This window comes from Oncorhynchus mykiss, chromosome 10 (assembly GCF_013265735.2).
Source record: "Oncorhynchus mykiss isolate Arlee chromosome 10, USDA_OmykA_1.1, whole genome shotgun sequence".
Taxonomy (NCBI): Eukaryota; Metazoa; Chordata; class Actinopteri; order Salmoniformes; family Salmonidae; genus Oncorhynchus; species Oncorhynchus mykiss.
In genome coordinates this window covers 1,662,637-1,685,726 of record NC_048574.1, presented here as the reverse complement: position 1 = coordinate 1,685,726, position 23,090 = coordinate 1,662,637, and the positions used below count along the sequence as shown (strand labels likewise).

Below are 23,090 nucleotides of genomic sequence, written 5' to 3'. Positions count from 1 at the left end.
GAGAGAGAGAGGGAGGCAGAGAGAGAGAGGGAGGCAGAGAGAGAGAGGGAGGCAGAGAGAGAGAGGGAGGCAGAGAGAGAGAGGGAGGCAGAGAGAGAGAGGGAGGCAGAGAGAGAGAGGGAGGCAGAGAGAGGGAGGGAGGCAGAGAGAGAGAGGGAGGCAGAGAGAGAGAGGGAGGCAGAGAGAGAGAGGGAGGCAGAGAGAGAGAGGGAGGCAGAGAGAGAGAGGGAGGCAGAGAGAGAGAGGGAGGCAGAGAGAGAGGGAGGCGGAGAGAGAGAGGGAGGCAGAGAGAGAGAGAGAGGCAGAGAGAGAGAGGCAGAGAGAGAGAGGCAGAGAGAGAGAGAGGCAGAGAGAGAGAGAGGCAGAGAGAGAGAGAGAGAGAGGCAGAGAGAGAGGGAGGCAGAGAGAGAGAGGGAGGCAGAGAGAGAGAGGGAGGCAGAGAGAGAGAGGGAGGCAGAGAGAGAGAGGGAGAGAGAGAGAGAGGCAGAGCGAGAGAGAGAGAGGCAGAGAGAGAGAGGCAGAGAGAGAGAGGGAGGCAGAGAGAGAGAGGGAGGCAGAGAGAGAGAGGGAGGCAGAGAGAGAGAGGGAGGCAGAGAGAGAGAGGGAGGCAGAGAGAGAGAGGGAGGCAGAGAGAGATATTGAGGCAGAGAGAGATATTGAGGCAGAGAGAGATATTGAGGCAGAGAGAGAGATTGAGGCAGAGAGAGAGATTGAGGCAGAGAGAGAGAGAGAGGCAGAGAGAGAGAGAGAGGCAGAGAGAGAGAGAGAGGCAGAGAGAGAGAGAGTGGCAGAGAGAGAGAGAGAGGCAGAGAGAGAGAGGCAGAGAGAGAGAGGCAGAGAGAGAGAGAGAGAGAGGCAGAGAGAGAGGGAGGCAGAGAGAGAGAGGGAGGCAGAGAGAGAGAGGGAGGCAGAGAGAGAGAGGGAGGCAGAGAGAGAGAGGGAGGCAGAGAGAGAGAGGGAGGCAGAGAGAGAGAGGGAGGCAGAGAGAGAGAGGGAGGCAGAGAGAGAGAGGGAGGCAGAGAGAGGGAGGCAGAGAGAGAGAGGGAGGCAGAGAGAGAGAGGGAGGCAGAGAGAGAGAGGGAGGCAGAGAGAGAGAGGGAGGCAGAGAGAGAGAGGGAGGCAGAGAGAGAGAGGGAGGCAGAGAGAGGGAGGGAGGCAGAGAGAGAGAGGGAGGCAGAGAGAGAGAGGGAGGCAGAGAGAGAGAGGGAGGCAGAGAGAGAGAGGGAGGCAGAGAGAGAGAGGGAGGCAGAGAGAGAGAGGGAGGCAGAGAGAGAGGGAGGCGGAGAGAGAGAGGGAGGCAGAGAGAGAGAGAGTGGCAGAGAGAGAGAGAGAGGCAGAGAGAGAGAGGCAGAGAGAGAGAGGCAGAGAGAGAGAGAGGCAGAGAGAGAGAGAGGCAGAGAGAGAGAGAGAGAGAGGCAGAGAGAGAGGGAGGCAGAGAGAGAGAGGGAGGCAGAGAGAGAGAGGGAGGCAGAGAGAGAGGGAGGCAGAGAGAGAGAGGGAGAGAGAGAGAGAGGCAGAGCGAGAGAGAGAGAGGCAGAGAGAGAGAGGCAGAGAGAGAAAGGGAGGCAGAGAGAGAGAGGGAGGCAGAGAGAGAGAGGGAGGCAGAGAGAGAGAGGGAGGCAGAGAGAGAGAGGGAGGCAGAGAGAGATATTGAGGCAGAGAGAGATATTGAGGCAGAGAGAGATATTGAGGCAGAGAGAGATATTGAGGCAGAGAGAGAGATTGAGGCAGAGAGAGAGATTGAGGCAGAGAGAGAGAGAGAGAGGCAGAGAGAGAGAGAGTGGCAGAGAGAGAGAGAGTGGCAGAGAGAGAGAGAGAGGCAGAGAGAGAGAGGCAGAGAGAGAGAGAGAGAGAGGCAGAGAGAGAGAGGGAGGCAGAGAGAGAGAGGGAGGCAGAGAGAGAGAGGGAGGCAGAGAGAGAGAGGGAGGCAGAGAGAGAGAGGGAGGCAGAGAGAGAGGGAGGCAGAGAGAGAGAGGGAGGCAGAGAGAGAGAGAGAGGCAGAGAGAGATAGAGAGAGGCAGAGAGAGAGAGGGAGGCAGAGAAAGAGAGACAGAGATAAGGCCAGAGAAAGAGAGAGACAGAAAGAGAGACAGAGAGAGAATGCGATATAGATAGTGTGGGTTGTTAGTACAACGTCCATTTAGCAAAATATATATATTCTGTGACTCACATTTAACCTTTCTATAACCTTTACCCTTTCTATAACCTTTAACCTTTCTATAACCTTTCTTTTCCTCTTTATCCCCATCTCTTTCCCTCCATCCCTCATCCCTCCCTCTATCCCTCATCCCTCCATCCCTATCTCCCTCATCCATCCATCCCTCCCTCCATCCCTCATCCCTCCATCCCTCCCTCCCTCATCCATCCCTCCCTCCCTCCCTCATCCATCCAACCATCCCTCCCTCCCCCAGTATGTTGTGTAGCAGTGAGGAACTGTCTAGAGTGTAGACAGAGACAGAGAGATAGAGGCTGTTTCTCCAAGTCCAACCTGCCCAGCAGCAAGTCACAGGACAGTCTACAGAGTGCAGCCGCAGCCAGCAAGGTAATACACCCACACACCCACACTCCCCCACACACCCACAATCCCACTCCCACACACACCCACACTCCCACACCCACACCCCCACACTCCCACACACCCACACCTCCTCCCACCCACACCCACCCACCCACCCACACCCACCCACTCACCCACACACCCCCACCCACACTCCCCCACACACCCACACTCCCACACACCCACCCACACACACACCCCCACCCACACACCCCCACCCACACCCACCCACCCACACCCACCCACCCACACACCCCCCACACTAACCACCCCCACACTCCCACACACACCCGCACTCCCACACCCACACCCCACACTCCCACACACCCACACTCCCCCACACCCACACACCCACCCACACCCACCCACCCACACCCACACCCACCCACACTCCCACCCCCACACTCCCCCACACCCAAACCCCCACACTCCCCCACACACCCACACTCCCACCCCTATACTCCCACACACACCCACACTCCCACACCCACCCACCCACACACTAACCACCCACACACCCCCCCACTCTAACCACCCACCCACACCCCACACCCACACCCCCACACTCGCCCACACACCCACACTCCCACCCACACACACCCACACACCCCCACCCACACCCCCCCACCCACCCACACCCACACTCCCACACACCCACACTCCCCCACACCCACCCACCCCTCAACCCCTCAACCCCCCCACCCACACCCCCACAGGTGTGTGTATGTGAGGTTATAAGAGGTTATAACTCCTCTGCTTCTCCAGGATCCAGACAGACTCCTACAGGATGTTGACATCAACCGCCTAAGAGCCGTGGTCTTCAGAGACGTGGTGAGTGTGTGTGTGTATGTGGTTAAACATGTGTCTGTTGTTAATAGGTATGTAATGTGTAAATGTTTTCTCTCTCAGGATGACAGTAAGCAGGCTCAGTTCCTGGCCCTGGCGGTGGTCTACTTCATATCTGTCCTCATGGTGTCAAAGTACCGGGACATCCTGGAACCACAGAGAGAGATTGGCAGGTCCAGCAGCCTATCAGGGAGGAGCATCCGCCACGAGATCAACTCCCCCACCAGCACAGGTGTCACACTATTTTCTGTCCCTCTGGTGTCACACTGTATTATGTCCCCCACCCACTGGGTGTCCCAGCTGTGAATAAGTCCCTGAATAGAGGGTCAGGATGAAACCAGGCCTACAGGATTGTAACAATATAGAATATATGTGTTCTATTAGATATTAACAACAAAACTACCTATGCCCCCCCCCCCCCAATTCTCTCTCTCTCCCCCCTTCTCTCTCTCTCTCTCCCCCTTCTCTCTCTCTCTCTCCCCCCTTCTCTCTCTCTCTCTCCCCCTTCTCTCTCTCTCTCTCCCCCCTTCTCTCTCTCTCTCTCTCTCTCTCTCTCTCTCTCTCTCTCTCTCTCTCTCCCCCCTTCTCTCTCTCTCTCTCTCTCTCTCTCTCACTCTCTCTCTCTCTCTCCCCCCTTGTCTCTCTCTCTCTCTATGTCCAGAGCACCCATTGTCCTCCTTCCCTGAGGGTGGTCAGGGGGAGAAGCAGATTCCCACCCCCATGGATGACTCTCCGCTTGCCTCTCTGCCCCACACCGACTCAGGAATCGGGGAGGAGGGCCACGGTCCTGGGGGTCTGAACGGAGCAGAGCTGGGCCTGGGGCTGGGCATGGCAGGCAGGGAGACAGACAGAGACAGAGAGAGGGATCTACTGTGTACCCTGTCATCAGAGGTTAGAAGGTCAAGGGAGAGCCTATTTGATTCGCCCCACAACCCTAACTCTGCCTCCAATCCTGGTCAAGCCCCGCCCTCGTCGATCTCGAGCATCAGCCAGCCTAACAAGGGCATCAACGTCAAGGTACTGACTCTATTCCATTATCAAGGTACTGACTCTATTCCGTTTTCAAGGTGCTGACTCTCTATTCCGTTGTCAAGGTACTGACTCTATTCCGTTGTCGAGGTACTGACTCTATTCCGTTGTCAAGGTACTGACTCTATTCCGTTATCGAGGTACTGACTCTATTCCGTTATCGAGATACTGACTCTATTCCGTTATCGAGGTACTGACTCTATTCCGTTATCGAGGTACTGACTCTATTCCGTTATCGAGGTACTGACTATATTCCGTTGTCGAGGTACTGACTCAATTCCGTTGTCGAGGTACTGACTCTATTCCATTGTCAAGGTACTGACTCTATTCCGTTATCGAGGTACTGACTCTATTCCGTTATCGAGGTACTGACTCTATTCCGTTGTCAAGGTACTGACTCTATTCCGTTATCGAGATACTGACTCTATTCCGTTTTCAAGGTGCTGACTCTATTCCGTTGTCAAGGTACTGACTCTATTCCGTTGTCGAGGTACTGACTCTATTCCGTTGTCAAGGTACTGACTCTATTCCGTTATTGAGGTACTGACTCTATTCCGTTATCGAGGTACTGACTCTATTCCGTTATCGAGGTACTGACTCTATTCCGTTGTCAAGGTACTGACTCTATTCCGTTATTGAGGTACTGACTCTATTCCGTTTTCAAGGTGCTGACTCTATTCCGTTGTCAAGGTACTGACTCTATTCCGTTGTCGAGGTACTGATTCTATTCCGTTGTCAAGGTACTGACTCTATTCCGTTATCGAGGTACTGACTCTATTCCGTTATCGAGGTACTGACTCTATTCCGTTATCGAGGTACTAACTGTATTCCGTTATCGAGGTACTGAGTCTATTCCGTTAACGAGGTACTGACTCTATTCCGTTATCGAGGTACTGACTCTATTCTGTTATCGAGGTACTGACTCTATTCCGTTATCGAGGTACTGACTCTATTCCGTTATCGAGGTACTGACTCTATTCCGTTGTCAGGGTACTGACTCTAGTCCGTTATCAAGGTACTGACTCTATTCCGTTATCGAGGTACTGACTCTATTCCGTTGTCAAGGTACTGACTCTATTCCGTTATCGAGGTACTGACTCTATTCCGTTATCGAGGTACTGACTCTATTCCGTTGTCAAGGTACTGACTCTATTCTGTTGTCAAGGTACTGACTCTATTCCGTTATCGAGGTACTGACTCTATTCCGTTATCGAGGTACTGACTCTATTCCGTTATCGAGGTACTGACTCTATTCCGTTATCGAGGTACTGACTCTAGTCCGTTATCAAGGTACTGACTCTATTCCGTTATCGAGGTACTGACTCTATTCCGTTGTCGAGGTACTGACTCTATTCCGTTGTCGAGGTACTGACTCTATTCCGTTATCGAGGTACTGACTATTCCGTTGTCAAGGTACTGACTCTATTCCATTGTCAAGGTACTGACTCTATTCCGTTATCGAGGTACTGACTCTATTCCGTTATCGAGGTACTGACTCTATTCCCTTATCGAGGTACTGACTCTATTCCGTTGTCGAGGTACTGACTCTATTCCGTTATCGAGGTACTGACTCTATTCCGTTATCGAGGTACTGACTCTATTCCGTTGTCAAGGTACTGACTCTATTCCGTTGTCGAGGTACTGACTCTATTCTGTTGTCAAGGTACTGACTCTATTCCGTTATCGAGGTACTGACTCTATTCCGTTGTCAAGGTACTGACTCTATTCCGTTATCGAGGTACTGACTCTATTCCGTTGTCAAGGTACTGACTCTATTCCGTTATTGAGGTACTGACTCTATTCCGTTATCGAGGTACTGACTCTATTCCGTTATCGAGGTACTGACTCTATTCCGTTGTCAAGGTACTGACTCTATTCCGTTATTGAGGTACTGACTCTATTCCGTTTTCAAGGTGCTGACTCTATTCCGTTGTCAAGGTACTGACTCTATTCCGTTGTCGAGGTACTGATTCTATTCCGTTGTCAAGGTACTGACTCTATTCCGTTATCGAGGTACTGACTCTATTCCGTTATCGAGGTACTGACTCTATTCCGTTATCGAGGTACTAACTGTATTCCGTTATCGAGGTACTGAGTCTATTCCGTTAACGAGGTACTGACTCTATTCCGTTATCGAGGTACTGACTCTATTCTGTTATCGAGGTACTGACTCTATTCCGTTATCGAGGTACTGACTCTATTCCGTTATCGAGGTACTGACTCTATTCCGTTGTCAGGGTACTGACTCTAGTCCGTTATCAAGGTACTGACTCTATTCCGTTATCGAGGTACTGACTCTATTCCGTTGTCAAGGTACTGACTCTATTCCGTTATCGAGGTACTGACTCTATTCCGTTATCGAGGTACTGACTCTATTCCGTTGTCAAGGTACTGACTCTATTCTGTTGTCAAGGTACTGACTCTATTCCGTTATCGAGGTACTGACTCTATTCCGTTATCGAGGTACTGACTCTATTCCGTTATCGAGGTACTGACTCTATTCCGTTATCGAGGTACTGACTCTAGTCCGTTATCAAGGTACTGACTCTATTCCGTTATCGAGGTACTGACTCTATTCCGTTGTCGAGGTACTGACTCTATTCCGTTGTCGAGGTACTGACTCTATTCCGTTATCGAGGTACTGACTATTCCGTTGTCAAGGTACTGACTCTATTCCATTGTCAAGGTACTGACTCTATTCCGTTATCGAGGTACTGACTCTATTCCGTTATCGAGGTACTGACTCTATTCCCTTATCGAGGTACTGACTCTATTCCGTTGTCGAGGTACTGACTCTATTCCGTTATCGAGGTACTGACTCTATTCCGTTATCGAGGTACTGACTCTATTCCGTTGTCAAGGTACTGACTCTATTCCGTTGTCGAGGTACTGACTCTATTCTGTTGTCAAGGTACTGACTCTATTCCGTTATCGAGGTACTGACTCTATTCCGTTGTCAAGGTACTGACTCTATTCCGTTGTCGAGGTACTGACTCTATTCCGTTGTCAAGGTACTGACTCTATTCCGTTGTCAAGGTACTGACTCTATTCCGTTATCAAGGTACTGACTCTATTCCGTTGTCGAGGTACTGACTCTATTCCGTTGTCAAGGTACTGACTCTCCACATTGTTCTCTCAGTTCAATTCTAAGGATAGTCAACGGAACGAGATAATAAACAATATAAATGAGTTCCAAAAACGTTCCAAAAGAATAGAGACATTACAAATATAATATTATGTATTTATACAGTGTTGAAATGATGTGCAATTAGTTAAAGTACAAAAGGGACAATAATTTATTTAGGCATCTCTCTCTGTCTCTGTCTCTTCAATAACTTTGTAGAACAGTCCAAAATGCCAAATAGAATCAAATGCTTTTTGGAAGTCGATAAAGCAAGCGTATATTTTGGGATTATTTTTTCTCTCAGTCTGTCTCTCTGTCTCTCTCTGTCTCTCTCTCTCTCTGTCTCTCTCTCTCTCTGTCTATCTCTCTCTCTCTCTCTGTCTCTCTCTCTCTCTGTCTCTCTCTCTCTCTGTCTCTCTCTCTGTCTCTCTCTGTCTCTCTCTCTCTTTCTCTCTTTCTTCTGTCCTTGCTGTCAATCAGTACATTTGATTGATCATTGATTCTCTCGGTCATGTAGGAGATTCTGAAGAGCCTTGTGGCCGCGCCCCTGGACGGTGGAGATGCGGGACATGAAGTTGGCCCCACCCCCTACCACCCTGATCCCGCCCTCAAGACACACCCAATGCAGTTCCACTCCTTCGACAGGTCTGTGTGTGTGTGTGTGTGTGTGTGCGTGTGTGCGTGTGTGCGTGTGTGCGTGTGTGCGTGTGTGCGTGTGTGTGTGTGTGTGTGTGCCTGTGTGTGTGTGTGCCTGTGTGCCTGTGTGTGCCTGTGTGTGTGTGTGTGTGTGTGCCTGTGTGTGTGTGTGTGTGCGTGTGTGCCTGTGTGTGTGCCTGTGTGTGTGCCTGTGTGTGCCTGTGTGTGCCTGTGTGTGTGTGTGTGTGCCTGTGTGTGTGTGTGCCTGTGTGTGTGTGTGCCTGTGTGTGCCTGTGTGTGCGTGTGTGTGCGTGTGTGTGTGTGTGTGCGTGCCTGTGTGTGTGTGTGTGCGTGTGTGTGCCTGTGTGCCTGTGTGTGTGTGTGTGCGTGTGCGTGTGTGTGTGTAGTTCCACTTCTTCCTGGCTCCTCGTTTGGTGTCTCTTTCCCAGGATGCACCACCTGTTAAAGTCAACATATCTCTCTTTTAGAGACAGTCACATGATTATAAGGTCCTAGAAAATGAATACATGAAACAGAATTAGTCACAGATCTGTTTAGTCTTACTCTGTTCATAGTACAACCCCAGACTACTGCTCAGGATACACCTCAACATGTCTCTTCTCAGCTTTGGGGGAATTGGGGGTTTTCACCATGTTTCATTCATGAGTACCCAGCTAAATTATTCATCAGTTATTATATATCAATTATTTATCAGAAACAAGGTGCATAAATCAGATCAAAACTACTCAGATGAGATGTCTGTCTGTCTGTCTGTCTGTCTGTCTGTTGGTATATCTATCTGACTCTGGATTAAACAATATGGATTAAACAATATGGATTAAACAATATGGATTAAACAATGTGGATTAAACAATGTGGATTAAACAATATGGATTAAACAATATGGATTAAACAATATGGATTAAACAATGTGGATTAAACAATGTGGATTAAACAATATGGATTAAACAATATGGATTAAACAGTATGGATTAAACAATATGGATTAAACCATATGGATAGGATTAAACAATATGAATTAAACAATATGGATTAAACAATATGGATTAAACAATGTGGATTAAACAATGTGGATTAAACAGTATGGATTAAACAATATGGATTAAACAGTATGGATTAAACAATATGGATTAAACCATATGGATAGGATTAAACAATATGGATTAAACAATATGGATTAAACAATATGGATTAAACAATATGGATTGGATTAAACAATATGGATTAAACAATGTGGATTAAACAATGTGGATTAAACAATATGGATTACACAATATGGATTAAACAATATGGATTAAACAATATGGATAGGATTAAACAATATGGATTAAACAATATGGATTAAACAATATGGATTAAACAATATGGATTAAACAATATGGATTAAACAATATGGATTAAACAATATGGATAGGATTAAACAATATGGATTAAACAATGTGGATTAAACAATATGGATTAAACAGTATGGATTAAACAGTATGGATTAAACAATATGGATTAAACAGTATGGATTAAACAATATGGATTAAACAGTATGGATTAAACAGTATGGATTAAACAATATGGATTAAACAATATGGATTAAACAATATGGATTAAACAGTATGGATTAAACAGTATGGATTATACAATATGGATTAAACAATATGGATTAAACAATATGGATTAAACAATATGGATAGGATTAAACAATATGGATAGGATTAAACAGTATGGATTAAACAATGTGGATTAAACAATGTGGATTAAACAATGTGGATTAAACAATGTGGATTAAACAATGTGGATTAAACAATGTGGATTAAACAATATGGATAGGATTAAACAATATGGATTAAACAATATGGATTAAACAATATGGATAGGATTAAACAATATGGATTAAACAATATGGATTAAACAATATGGATTAAACAATATGGATTAAACAATATGGATAGGATTAAACAATGTGGATTAAACAATGTGGATTAAACAATATGGATTAAACAATATGGATAGGATTAAACAATATGGATTAAACAATATGGATTAAACAATATGGATTGAACAATATGGATAGGATTAAACAATATGGATTAAACAATGTGGATTAAACAATGTGGATTAAACAATATGGATTAAACAATATGGATTAAACAATATGGATTAAACAGTATGAATTAAACAATATGGATTAAACAATATGGATTAAACAATATGGATTAAACAGTATGGATTAAACAATATGGATTAAACAATATGGATTAAACAGTATGGATTAAACAATATGGATTAAACAGTATGGATTAAACAATATGGATTAAACAATATGGATTAAACAGTATGGATTAAACAATATGGATTAAACAGTATGTATTAAACAGTATGGATTAAACAATATGGATTAAACAGTATGGATTAAACAATATGGATTAAACAATATGGATTAAACAATATGGATTAAACAATATGGATTAAACAATATGGATTAAACAATATGGATAGGATTAAACAATATGGATTAAACAATATGGATTAAACAGTATGGATTAAACAATATGGATTAAACAATATGGATTAAACAGTATGGATTAAACAATATGGATAGGATTAAACAATATGGATTAAACAGTATGGATTAAACAATATGGATTAAACAATATGGATTAAACAATATGGATTAAACAATATGGATTAAACAACATGGATTAAACAATGTGGATAGGATTAAACAATATGGATAAAACAATGTGGATTAAACAATATGGATAGGATTAAACAACATGGATTAAACAATATGGATAGGATTAAACAATATGGATTAAACAATGTGGATTAAACAATATGGATAGGATTAAACAATATGGATTAAACAATATGGATTAAACAGTATGGATTAAACAATATGGATTAAACAATATGGATTAAACAGTATGGATTAAACAATATGGATTAAACAATATGGATAGGATTAAACAATATTGATTAAACAATATGTATTAAACAGTATGGATTAAACAGTATGGATTAAACAATATGGATTAAACAATATGGATTAAACAATATGGATTAAACAATATGGATAGGATTAAACAATATGGATTAAACAGTATGGATTAAACAATATGGATTAAACAATATGGATTAAACAATATGGATTAAACAACATGGATTAAACAATGTGGATAGGATTAAACAATATGGATAAAACAATGTGGATTAAACAATATGGATAGGATTAAACAATATTGATTAAACAGTATGGATTAAACAATATGGATTAAACAATATGGATAGGATTAAACAATATGGATTAAACAATGTGGATTAAACAATGTGGATTAAACAATGTGGATTAAACAATGTGGATTAAACTATATGGATAGGATTAAACAATATGGATAGGATTAAACAATATGGATTAAACAGTATGGATTAAACAATATGGATAGGATTAAACAATATGGATTAAACAATGTGGATTAAACAATATGGATAGGATTAAACAATATGGATTAAACAATATGGATTAAACAGTATGGATTAAACAGTATGGATTAAACAATATGGATTAAACAAAGTGGATTAAACAATATGGATTAAACAGTATGGATTAAACAATATGGATTAAACAATATGGATTAAACAATATGGATTAAACAATATGGATAGGATTAAACAATATGGATTAAACAATATGGATTACACAATATGGATTAAACAATATGGATTAACCAAAGTGGATTAAACAATATGGATTAAACAAAGTGGATTAAACAATATGGATTAAACAATATGGATTACACAATATGGATTAAACAAAGTGGATTAAACAATATGGATTAAACAATATGGATTAAACAAAGTGGATTAAACAATATGGATTAAACAATATGGATTAAACAATGTGGATTAAACAATATGGATTAAACAATATGGATTAAACAGTATGGATTAAACAATATGGATAGGATTAAACAATATGGATTAAACAATATGGATTAAACAATATGGATTAAACAAAGTGGATTAAACAATATGGATTAAACAATATGGATTAAACAATATGGATTAAACAAAGTGGATTAAACAATATGGATTAAACAATATGGATTAAACAATATGGATTAAACAATATGGATTAAACAGTATGGATTAAACAGTATGGATTAAACAATATGGATTAAACAATATGGCAGGTCGTCAAGAGGTCAAGCTGGAGCTATTGGATAATTTTTCAGTTCTCATTGGGGTTCCAGTTTGATTGACAGCCGTGTTGTGGTCTGTGATAGGTCGGTGATGGTGCCAGTCAAGAAGCCCCCTCCCGGCGGCCTGTCAGTGAACACAGTGGGCACGTCCACCGCCAGCGGAGCGGTCACACCAGGAAGTACACCTAACATATTCGCAGCTGCTACGGCAACGCCCAAGAGCATGATCAACACCACAGGTGAGGATACCGAAGACACACACACACACCTTGGATACACACATTTAAGATACACACACACACTACACACACACACACACACACACACCTGGAATACACACATTTAAGATACACTCACACACACACACACCTGGGATACACACAGACACACACTTGGGATACACACAGACACACACTTGGGATACACACACACACACACCTGGGATACACACAGACACACACCTGGGATACACACAGACACACACCTGGGATACACACAGACACACACCTGGGATACACACAGACACACACCTGGGATACACACAGACACACACCTGGGATACACACAGACACACACCTGGGATACACACAGACACACACCTGGGATACACACAGACACACACCTGGGATACACACAGACACACACCTGGGATACAAATACACCTGGGAGGATTTGGAATAATGTAGTTTCGATGCATTTTAAGTTATTGTTACATTTCTTAAAACTGTAAAAAATAAAAATGGACAAATATAAGCCGTATTATTATGTTTTATGCGTTAGACTGAGCTGTGGAAAATTCACTCAGTTGTGGATGTTCTTTATGAAAACAACTCTAAGTTAAGTCGCTGGACTGCCGTGATTCCTGATTGTAGTGACTCAAAATGACCACTAGGGGACTCTGTCTCAGTCCTGTACATGTTGCCTCAACATCAGCAAAGCCTCCTGTTTGATTCCCTCTCTCAGCACCCTGGAAGATAACACATTAACATGAGGCCTCTCTCTGTCTCTGTCTCTGTCTCTGTCTCTCTCTCTCTCTCTGTGTGTCTCTCTCTCTCTCTCTCTCTCTCTCTCTCTCTCTGTCTCTCTCTCTGTCTCTCTCTCTCTCTCTCTCTCTCTTTCACTCTCTCTCCCCCATCTCTCTTTTTCTGTCTATTCTCTCCCCTTACTCTCTCTCACTCCTCCCTCCAGGTGCCACAGAGTCTGCCTCCTCTTCCTCCTCCTCTTCCTCATCCTTCGTTAACGGAGCGACCAGTAAGAACCTACCAGCAGTACAGACAGTGGCTCCCATGCCCGAGGACACCGTCGAGAACATGAGGTCAGAATCTCTGTCACTCACTCTGTTTTTCACTCTCCACGCCTCTCACTTTGTCCCTCACATTCTCTTTCCTTCGCTCACTCTTTTCTCTGTCTGCCTATCCATTTGTCCCTCTCCTTTTCCACTTCTGTAGATTAGTCACATCTCTCTCTCTCTCTGTCTCTCTCAATTAAATTCAATTCAAGGGCTTTATTGGCATGGGAAACATGTGTTAACATTGCCAAAGCAAATGAGGTAGACAACACTCTGTCTCTCTCTCTCTCTCTCTCTCTCTCTCTCTCTCTCTCTCTGTCTCTCTCTGTCTCTCTCTCTGTCTCTCTCTGTCTCTCTCTCTGTCTCTCTCTCTCTCTGTCTCTCTCTCTCTCTGTCTCTCTCTCTGTCTCTCTTTCTTTCTCTCTCTCTCTCTGTCTCTCTCTCTGTCTCTCTCTCTGTCTCTATCTCTCTCTCTGTCTCTCTCTGTCTCTCTCTCTCTCTCTCTCTGTCTCTCTGTCTCTCTGTCTCTCTCTCTCTCTCTCTCTCTCTCTGTCTCTCTCTCTCTGTCTCTCTCTCTCTGTCTCTCTCTCTCTGTCTCTCTCTCTCTCTCTCTCTCCTCTTTTTCCCATCTCCCTTCACTCTAGTGCAGTATAGACGACCCTGGTCCTAGAGGACCACTCTAGTGCAATATAGACGACCCTGGTCCTCGAGGACCACTCTAGTGCAATATAGACGACCCTGGTCCTAGAGGACCACTCTAGTGCAGTAGTAGACGACCCTGGTCCTAGAGGACCACTCTAGTGCAGGAGTAGACGACCCTGGTCCTAGAGGACCACTCTAGTGCAGGAGTAGACGACCCTGGTCCTAGAGGACCACTCTAGTGCAGGAGTAGGTCCTGGAGGACTGATGAATGATCTCAGTGGGTCAGGTGTGGTGTCTAGATGGTGCAGTACCTTGAGCCGCCCTGTTCTACGGCATGTCAATCCTCACTCACATCTCCGTTACAGTGACGTCTGCATGAACTCACTCATGTTAAGTTTGTTAGGTACAAACTCTCTCACACACACACACACACACACACACACACACACACTGCACATTAAAAGATGAGCCTTGAATAGTCACACACACACACACACACATTAAAAGATGAGTGTTGAATACTCCGCTCTGTATTCAGTATCTCTTTGTCTTTAGTGAATCACCTTTTCGCTATAGTAACTATGGCAACCTTCACCAAATACACCCATTCACTGTCTGGTTTATAGTATTTTTACTATATATACAGTGGGGCAAAAAAGTATTTAGTCAGCCACCAATTGTGCAAGTTCACCCACTTAAAAAGATGAGAGAGGCCTGTAATTTTCATCATAGGTACAATTCAACTATGACAGACAAAATGAGAAGAAAAAAATCCAGAAAATCACATTGTAGGATTTTTGATGAATTTATTTGCAAATGATGGTGGAAAATAAGTATTTGGTCAATAACAAAAGTTTATCTCAATACTTTGTTATATACCCTTTGTTGGCAATGACAGAGGTTCAAATGTTTTCTGTAAGTCTTCACAAGGTTTTCACACACTGTTGCTGGTATTTTGGCCCATTCCTCCATGCAGATCTCCTCTAGAGCAGTGATGTTTTGGGGCTGTTGCTGGGCAACACGGACTTTCAACTCCCTCGAAAGATTTTCTATGGGGTTGAGTTCTGGAGACTGGCTAGGCCACTCCAGGACCTTGAAATGCTTCTTACGAAGCCACTCCTTCGTTGCCCGGGCGGTGTGTTTGGGATCATTGTCATGCTGAAAAACCCAGCCACATTTCATCTTCAATGCCCTTGCCGATGGAAGGAGGTTTTCACTCAAAATCTCACGATACATGTTCCCATTCATTCTTTCCTTTACACGAATCAGTCATCCTGGTCCCTTTGCAGAAAAACAGCCCCAAAGCATGATGTTTCCACCCCCATGCTTCACAGTAGGTATGGTGTTCTTTGGATGCAACTCAGCATTCGTTGTCCTCCAAACACGATGAGTTGAGTTTTTACCAAAAAGTTATATTTTGGGTTGATCTGACCATATGACATTCTCCCAATCTTCTTCTGGATCATCCAAATTCTCTCTAGCAAACTTCAGACGGGTCTGGACATGTACTGGCTGAAGCAGGGGGACACGTCTGGCACTGCAGGATTTGAGTCCTGGCGGCGTAGTGTGTTACTGATGGTAGGCTTTGTTACTTTGGTCCCAGCTCTCTGCAGGTCATTCACTAGGTCCCCCCGTGTGGTTCTGGGATTTTTGCTCACCGTTCTTGTGATCATTTTGACCCCACGGGGTGAAATCTTGGAGCCCCAGATCGAGGGAGATTATCAGTGGTCTTGTATGTCTTCCATTTCCTAATAATTGCTCCCAAAGTTGAATTCTTCAAACCAAGCTGCTTACCTATTGCAGATTCAGTCTTCCCAGCCTGGTGCAGGTCTACAATTTTGTTTCTGGTGTCCTTTGACAGCTCTTTGGTCTTGGCCATAGTGGAGTTAGGAGTGTGACTGTTTGAGGTTGTGGACAGGTGTCTTTTACACTGATAACAAGTTCAAACAGGTGCCATTAATACAGGTAACGAGTGGAGGACAGAGGAGCCTCTTAAAGAAGAAGTTACAGGTCTGTGAGAGCCAGAAATCTTGCTTGTTTGTAGGTGACCAAATACTTATTTTCCACCATAATTTGCAAATAAATTAATTAAAAATCCTACAATGTGATTTTCTGGATTTTATTTCTCATTTTGTCTGTCATAGTTGAAGCGTACCTATGATGAAAATTACAGGCCTCTCTCATCTTTTTAAGTGGGAGAACTTGCACAATTGGTGGCTGACTAAATACTTTTTTGCCCCACTTTAGTATATGTATATGATACATTTAGAAATGAATTACTGTCTGTTCTATCTTATCCAGCTGTGATAATGTAGTAGTTGATATTGATTAACGCTGTCTGCTTGTCTGCCCCCCCCCCCCACTCCACAAGCCGATCTGTCAGACCTGCTGTCTGAGATTATCCATTCTTTACAATTTAGCTTTAGTTGCAATATAGCTGTAGTTACAATATAGCTGTAGTTACAATTTAGCTTTAGTTACAATTTAGCTTTAGTTGCAATTTAGCTTTAGTTGCAATTTAGCTTTAGTTACAATATAGCTGTAGTTACAATTTATCTGTAGTTACAATTTATCGTTATCTACACTCTTAGAAAAAAGGGTTCCAAAAGGTTTTGGTTCCAGGTAGAACTCTTTTGGGTTCCAGGTAGAACTCTTTTTTTGGTTCCAGGTAGAACTCTTTTTTGGTTCCAGGTAGAACTCTTTTGGGTTCCAGATAGAACCCTCTGTGGAAATCATTCTACCTTGAACCAAAAAGGGTTATTCTATGGGGACAGGGTTAGAGGTCAGTAAGGGTTAGAGGTTAGTAAGGGTTAGAGGTCAGTAAGGGTTAGAGGTTAGTAAGGGTTAGAGGTTAGTAAGGGGTAGAGGTTAGTAAGGGTTAGAGGTCAGTAAGGGTTAGAGGTTAGTAAGGGTTAGAGGTTAGTAAGGGTTAGAGGTTAGTAAGGGTTAGAGGTTAGTAAGGGTTAGAGGTTAGTAAGGGTTAGAGGTTAGTAAGGGTTAGAGGTTAGTAAGGGTTAGAGGTCAGTAAGGGTTAGAGGTCAGTAAGGGTTAGAGGTTAGTAAGGGTTAGAGGTTAGTAAGGGTTAGAGGTTAGTAAGGGTTAGAGGTTAGTAAGGGTTAGAGGTCAGTAAGGGTTAGAGGTTAGTAGGGGTTAGAGGTTAGTAGGGTTAGAGGTTAGTAAGGGTTAGAGGTTAGTAAGGGTTAGAGGTTAGTAAGGGTTAGAGGTTAGTAAGGGTTAGAGGTCAGTAAGGGTTAGAGGTCAGTAAGGGTTAGAGGTTAGTAGGGGTTAGAGGTTAGTAGGGGTAGAGGTTAGTAAGGGTTAGAGGTTAGTAAGGGTTAGAGGTTAGTAAGGGTTAGAGGTTAGTAAGGGTTAGAGGTTAGTAAGGGTTAGAGGTTAGTAAGGGTTAGAGGTTAGTAAGGGTTAGAGGTTAGTAAGGGTTAGGGTTAGTAAGGGTTAGAGGTTAGTAAGGGTTAGAGGTTAGTAAGGGTTAGAGGTCAGTAAGGGTTAGAGGTTAGTAAGGGTTAGAGGTTAGTAAGGGTTAGAGGTTAGTAAGGGTTAGAGGTTAGTAAGGGTTAGAGGTTAGTAAGGGTTAGAGGTCAGTAAGGGTTAGAGGTCAGTAAGGGTTAGGGTTAGTAAGGGTCAGAGGTTAGTAAGGGTTAGAGGTTAGTAAGGGTTAGAGGTTAGTAAGGGTTAGAGGTTAGTAAGGGTTAGAGGTTAGTAAGGGTTAGAGGTTAGTAAGGGTTAGAGGTCAGTAAGGGTTAGAGGTCAGTAAGGGTTAGAGGTCAGTAAGGGTTAGAGGTTAGTAAGGGTTAGAGGTTAGTAAGGGTTAGAGGTTAGTAAGGGTTAGAGGTTAGTAAGGGTTAGAGGTCAGTAAGGGTTAGAGGTCAGTAAGGGTTAGAGGTCAGTAAGGGTTAGAGGTTAGTAAGGGTTAGAGGTTAGTAAGGGTTAGAGGTTAGTAAGGGTTAGAGGTTAGTAAGGGTTAGGGTTAGTAAGGGTTAGAGGTTAGTAAGGGTTAGAGGTTAGTAAGGGTTAGAGGTTAGTAAGGGTTAGAGGTTAGTAAGGGTTAGAGGTTAGTAAGGGTTAGAGGTCAGTAAGGGTTAGAGGTCAGTAAGGGTTAGAGGTCAGTAAGGGTTAGAGTTCAGTAAGGGTTAGAGGTCAGTAAGGGTTAGAGGTCAGTAAGGGTTAGAGGTCAGTAAGGGTTAGAGGTTAGTAAGGGTTAGAGGTTAGTAAGGGTTAGAGGTTAGTAAGGGTTAGAGGTCAGTAAGGGTTAGAGGTTAGTAAGGGTTAGAGTTCAGTAAGGGTTAGAGGTTAGTAAGGGTTAGAGGTTAGTAAGGGTTAGAGGTCAGTAAGGGTTAGAGGTTAGTAAGGGTTAGAGGTCAGTAAGGGTTAGAGGTCAGTAAGGGTTAGAGGTCAGTAAGGGTTAGAGGTCAGTAAGGGTTAGAGGTTAGTAAGGGTTAGAGGTCAGTAAGGGTTAGAGGTTAGTAAGGGTTAGAGGTTAGTAAGGGTTAGAGGTTAGATAGCACCTTTCGGGACAGCCTGAAGAACCCTTTTATCTAAGAGTAGTAGTTAATCTACCGTTTGCAACATGTCATTTGCAAAACAATAAAAACCAGTGTTCCTTAATTGGAATCGGGAAGCATTGTGATCTACATTGTCTGTGTGTTTTATCAACTTCTTAGGGCCAAATCCTAATTGTGTTGAAAAGGAGCTGGAACTTTCAAACAACACACATATATATATATATATATATATGAGCTATTCTTACAGAAGTCAAGTCAGGACTCAGTCCTCTGTGTCCCTTAGAAGTCAGTGGTCGTATAATATTGGTGAGTGTGTGTAGCTTTGTTAGTGAGTGTGTGTTGCTTTAATCTGTGTGTGTGTGTGTGTGTGTGTGGTTTGTGTATTGCAGTGTCTATTGTGAGGTGGAGCAGTGTGTGCTGCGCAGCGGGTTGACTCCTCCTGAGCTCAAGCCCTTTAGCTCTCTGGCAGGCTTCCAGACAGCCCCCCGCGATGCAGGACAGTGTCTTAGGCAAGGACACCTTAACCCTGACCACTACCTACGACCTTTAACCCCCAGACGCTACCTCTATAACCCCTGAAACAGCCATGATATAAAGGACTATATATAGCATGTTGTGATCCTAGATGGGATTTTAACCTCTAACCCTTACTAACCTCTAACCCCTTCTAACCTCTAACCCCTACTAACCTCTAACCCTTACTAACCTCTAACCCCTACTAACCTCTAACCCTTACTAACCTCTAACCCTTACTAACCTCTAACCCTTACTAACCCTAACCCTTACTAACCTCTAACCCTTACTAACCTCTAACCCCTACTAACCTCTAACCCTTACTAAACTCTAACCCTAACCCTTACTAACCTCTAACCCCTTCTAACCTCTAACCCCTACTAACCTCTAACCCCTACTAACCTCTAACCCTTACTAACCTCTAACCCTTACTAACCTCTAACCCCTACTAACCTCTAACCCTTACTAACCTCTAACCCTTACTAACCTCTAACCCTTACTAACCCTAACCCTTACTAACCTCTAACCCTTACTAACCTCTAACCCCTACTAACCTCTAACCCTTACTAACCTCTAACCCTTACTAACCTCTACCCCTAACCCGTACTAACCTCTAACCCTTACTAACCTCTACCCCTAACCCGTACTAACCTCTAACCCTTACTAACCTCTACCCCTAACCCGTACTAACCTCTAACCCTAACCCGTACTAACCTCTAACCCTTACTAACCTCTACCCCTAACCCGTACTAACCTCTAACCCTTACTAACCTCTACCCCTAACCCGTACTAACCTCTAACCCTAACCCGTACTAACCCTTACTAACCTCTGACCCTTACTAACCTCTTACCCTTACTAACCTCTAACCCTTACTAACCTCTAACCCTTACTAACCTCTAACCCTTACTAACCTCTAACCCTTACTAACCTCTAACCCTAACCCTTACTAACCTCTGACCCTTACTAACCTCTAACCCTTACTAACCTCTAACCCTAACCCTTACTAACCTCTGACCCTTACTAACCTCTAACCCTTACTAACCTCTAACCCTAACCCTTACTAACCTCTGACCCTTACTAACCTCTAACCCTTACTAACCTCTAACCCTAACCCTTACTAACCTCTGACCCTTACTAACCTCTAACCCTTACTAACCTCTAACCCTAACCCTTACTAACCTCTGACCCTTACTAACCTCTAACCCTTACTAACCTCTAACCCTAACCCTTACTAACCTTAACCCTTACTAACCCTAACCCTTACTAACCCTGAACCCTGAACACTAACCCTGAACCCTGAACATTAACCCTGAACCCTGTACATGAACCCTGAACCCTGTACACAAACCATGTACACGAACCCTGAACACGAACCCTGAACCTTGAACACTAACCCTGAACCCTGAACATTAACCCTGAACCCTGTACATGAACCCTGAACCCTGTACACGAACCTTGAACACTGAACATGAACCCTGAACCCTGTATACGATCCCTGAACACTTACCCTGAACACTAACCCTGAACTCTGTACATGAACCCTGTACACTAACCCTGAACACTAACCCTGAACACAAACCCTGAACACTAACCCTGAACCCTAAACAATATACATGAACCCTGTTCATGAACCCTGAACCTGAACCCTGTACATGAACCCTGTTCACGAGCCTTGAACACTAACCCTGTACACTAACACTGAACCGTAAACCCTGAACCCTAAACCCTAACACTGAACCCTGAAGTACTAGGCTTAAACTTCACCTCCCTGTCTCTATCTCTCTATATCTCTATCTACAGAAGTTTGGACACATCTACTCATTCAAGGGTTTTTCTTTATTTGTACTATTTTATACATTTTGAACAATGGTGAAGACCAGCCACATGAGGAATGCTTTTCCAACAGTCTGGAAGGAGTTCCCACATATGCTGAGTATTTGTTGGCTGCTTTTCTTTCACTTTGTGGTCCAACTCATCCCAAACCATCTCAATTGGTTTGAGGTCGGCTGATTGTAGAGAACAGCTCATCTGATGCAGCACTCCATCACTCTTCTTCTTGGTCAAATAGCCCGTAAACATCCTGGAGGTGTGTTGGGTCATTGTCCTGTTGAAAAACAAATCATAGTTCCACTAAGCGCAAACCAGATGGGATGGCGTATTGCTGCAGAATGCTGTGGTAACCATGCTAGTTAAGTGTGCCTTGAATTCTAAATCACAGACAGTCACTAGCAAAGCACCATCACACCTCCTCCTCCATGCTTCACGGTGGGAACCACACATGCTGATATCATCCGTTCACCTACTCTCCATCTCACAGACACGGCGGTTAGAACCAAAGGTCTCTAATTTGGACTAATCAGACTAAAGAACAGATTTCCACGGTTCTAATGTCCAGTGCTCGTGTTTCTTGGCCCAAGCAAGTCTCTTCTTATTATTGGTGTCCTTTAGTAGTGGTTTCTTTGCAGCAATTCGACCATGAAGGCCTGATTCACGCAGTCTCCTCTGAACAGTTGATGTTGAGGTGTGTCTGTTACTTGAACTCTATGAAGCATTTATTTGGGCTGCATTTTCTGAGGCTGGTAACTCTAATGAACTTATCCTCTGCAGCAGAGGTAACTCTGGGTTTTCCATTCCTGTGGCGGTCCTCATGAGAGACAGTTAACTCTAATGAACTTATCCTCTGCAGCAGAGGTAACTCTGGGTTTTCCTTTCCTGTGGCGGTCCTCATGAGAGCCAGTTTCATCATAACTCTTGATGGTTTTTTGCGACTGCACTTGAAGAAACGTTCAAAATTCATCAAGTCTTAAAGTAATGATGGACTGTCATATCTCTTTGCTTATTTGAGCTGTTCTTACCATAATATGGACTTGGTATTTTACCAAATAGGACTATCTTCTGTATACCACCCTTACGTTGTCACAACACAACTGATTGGCTCAAACGCATTAAGAAGGAAATAAATTCCACAAATTCATTTTTAACAAGGCACACCTGTTAATTGAAATGCATTCCAGGTGACTGACTACCTCATGAAGCTGGTTGAGAGAATGCCAAGATTGTGCAAAGCTGTCATCAAGGCAAATGGTGGCTACTTTGAAGAATCTAAAATATATATATATTTTGATTTGCATAACACTTTTTGGGTTACCACATGATTCCATGTGTGAATATTTAATAGTTTTTATGTCTTCACTATTATTCTACAATGTAGAAAATAGTTTTAAAAATAAAGAAAAACCCTTGAATGAGTAGGTGTTCTAGAACCCTGGAATGAGTAGGTGTTCTAGAACCCTGGAATGAGTAGGTGTTCTAGAACCCTTGAATGAGTAGGTGTGTCCAAACTTTGACCGGTACTGTATATAGGCTTTTATATGCTAGGCTAACTTGCTGCTTCTTATTGCTCTTGCCTAGCGTATTTTCTATAGTAACTAATTTACACACACACACACAAATGTCTGCTTGCCTGAGTGCTAGCCTTTCAATCCCATATCGACCCCCAGCACACTAAAACAACCTATAGGTTTGCATTCCATCTTTTTTGGGCAAAGCGAGCATCAAACAGCCTAATTTGTACTAACCCTGTCATAACCCTGTCATAACCTTGTCATAACCCTGTCATAACCCCTGTCATAACCCTGTCATAACCCCTGTCATAACCCCTGTCATAACCCTGTCATAACCCTGTCATAACCCTGTCATAACCCCTGTCATAACCCCTGT

General features: G+C 43.6%; 1 protein-coding gene across 4 annotated transcripts in view; it reads left to right on the top strand.

The window, feature by feature from the left end:
* LOC110534825 (neurobeachin) overlaps positions 1-23,090 on the top strand; it is a 283,558-nt gene that overhangs the window by 195,180 nt on the left and 65,288 nt on the right. For all 4 annotated transcript variants that reach the window (XM_036989471.1, XM_036989470.1, XM_036989469.1 and 1 more), the window contains 8 exons: positions 2,412-2,542; positions 3,323-3,388; positions 3,467-3,635; positions 4,065-4,420; positions 8,074-8,201; positions 12,491-12,645; positions 13,595-13,721; positions 19,246-19,365. In XM_036989471.1, the coding sequence (XP_036845366.1) occupies positions 2,412-2,542; positions 3,323-3,388; positions 3,467-3,635; positions 4,065-4,420; positions 8,074-8,201; positions 12,491-12,645; positions 13,595-13,721; positions 19,246-19,365 (1,252 nt within the window). The remainder of the gene's footprint in view (positions 1-2,411; positions 2,543-3,322; positions 3,389-3,466; positions 3,636-4,064; positions 4,421-8,073; positions 8,202-12,490; positions 12,646-13,594; positions 13,722-19,245; positions 19,366-23,090) is intronic.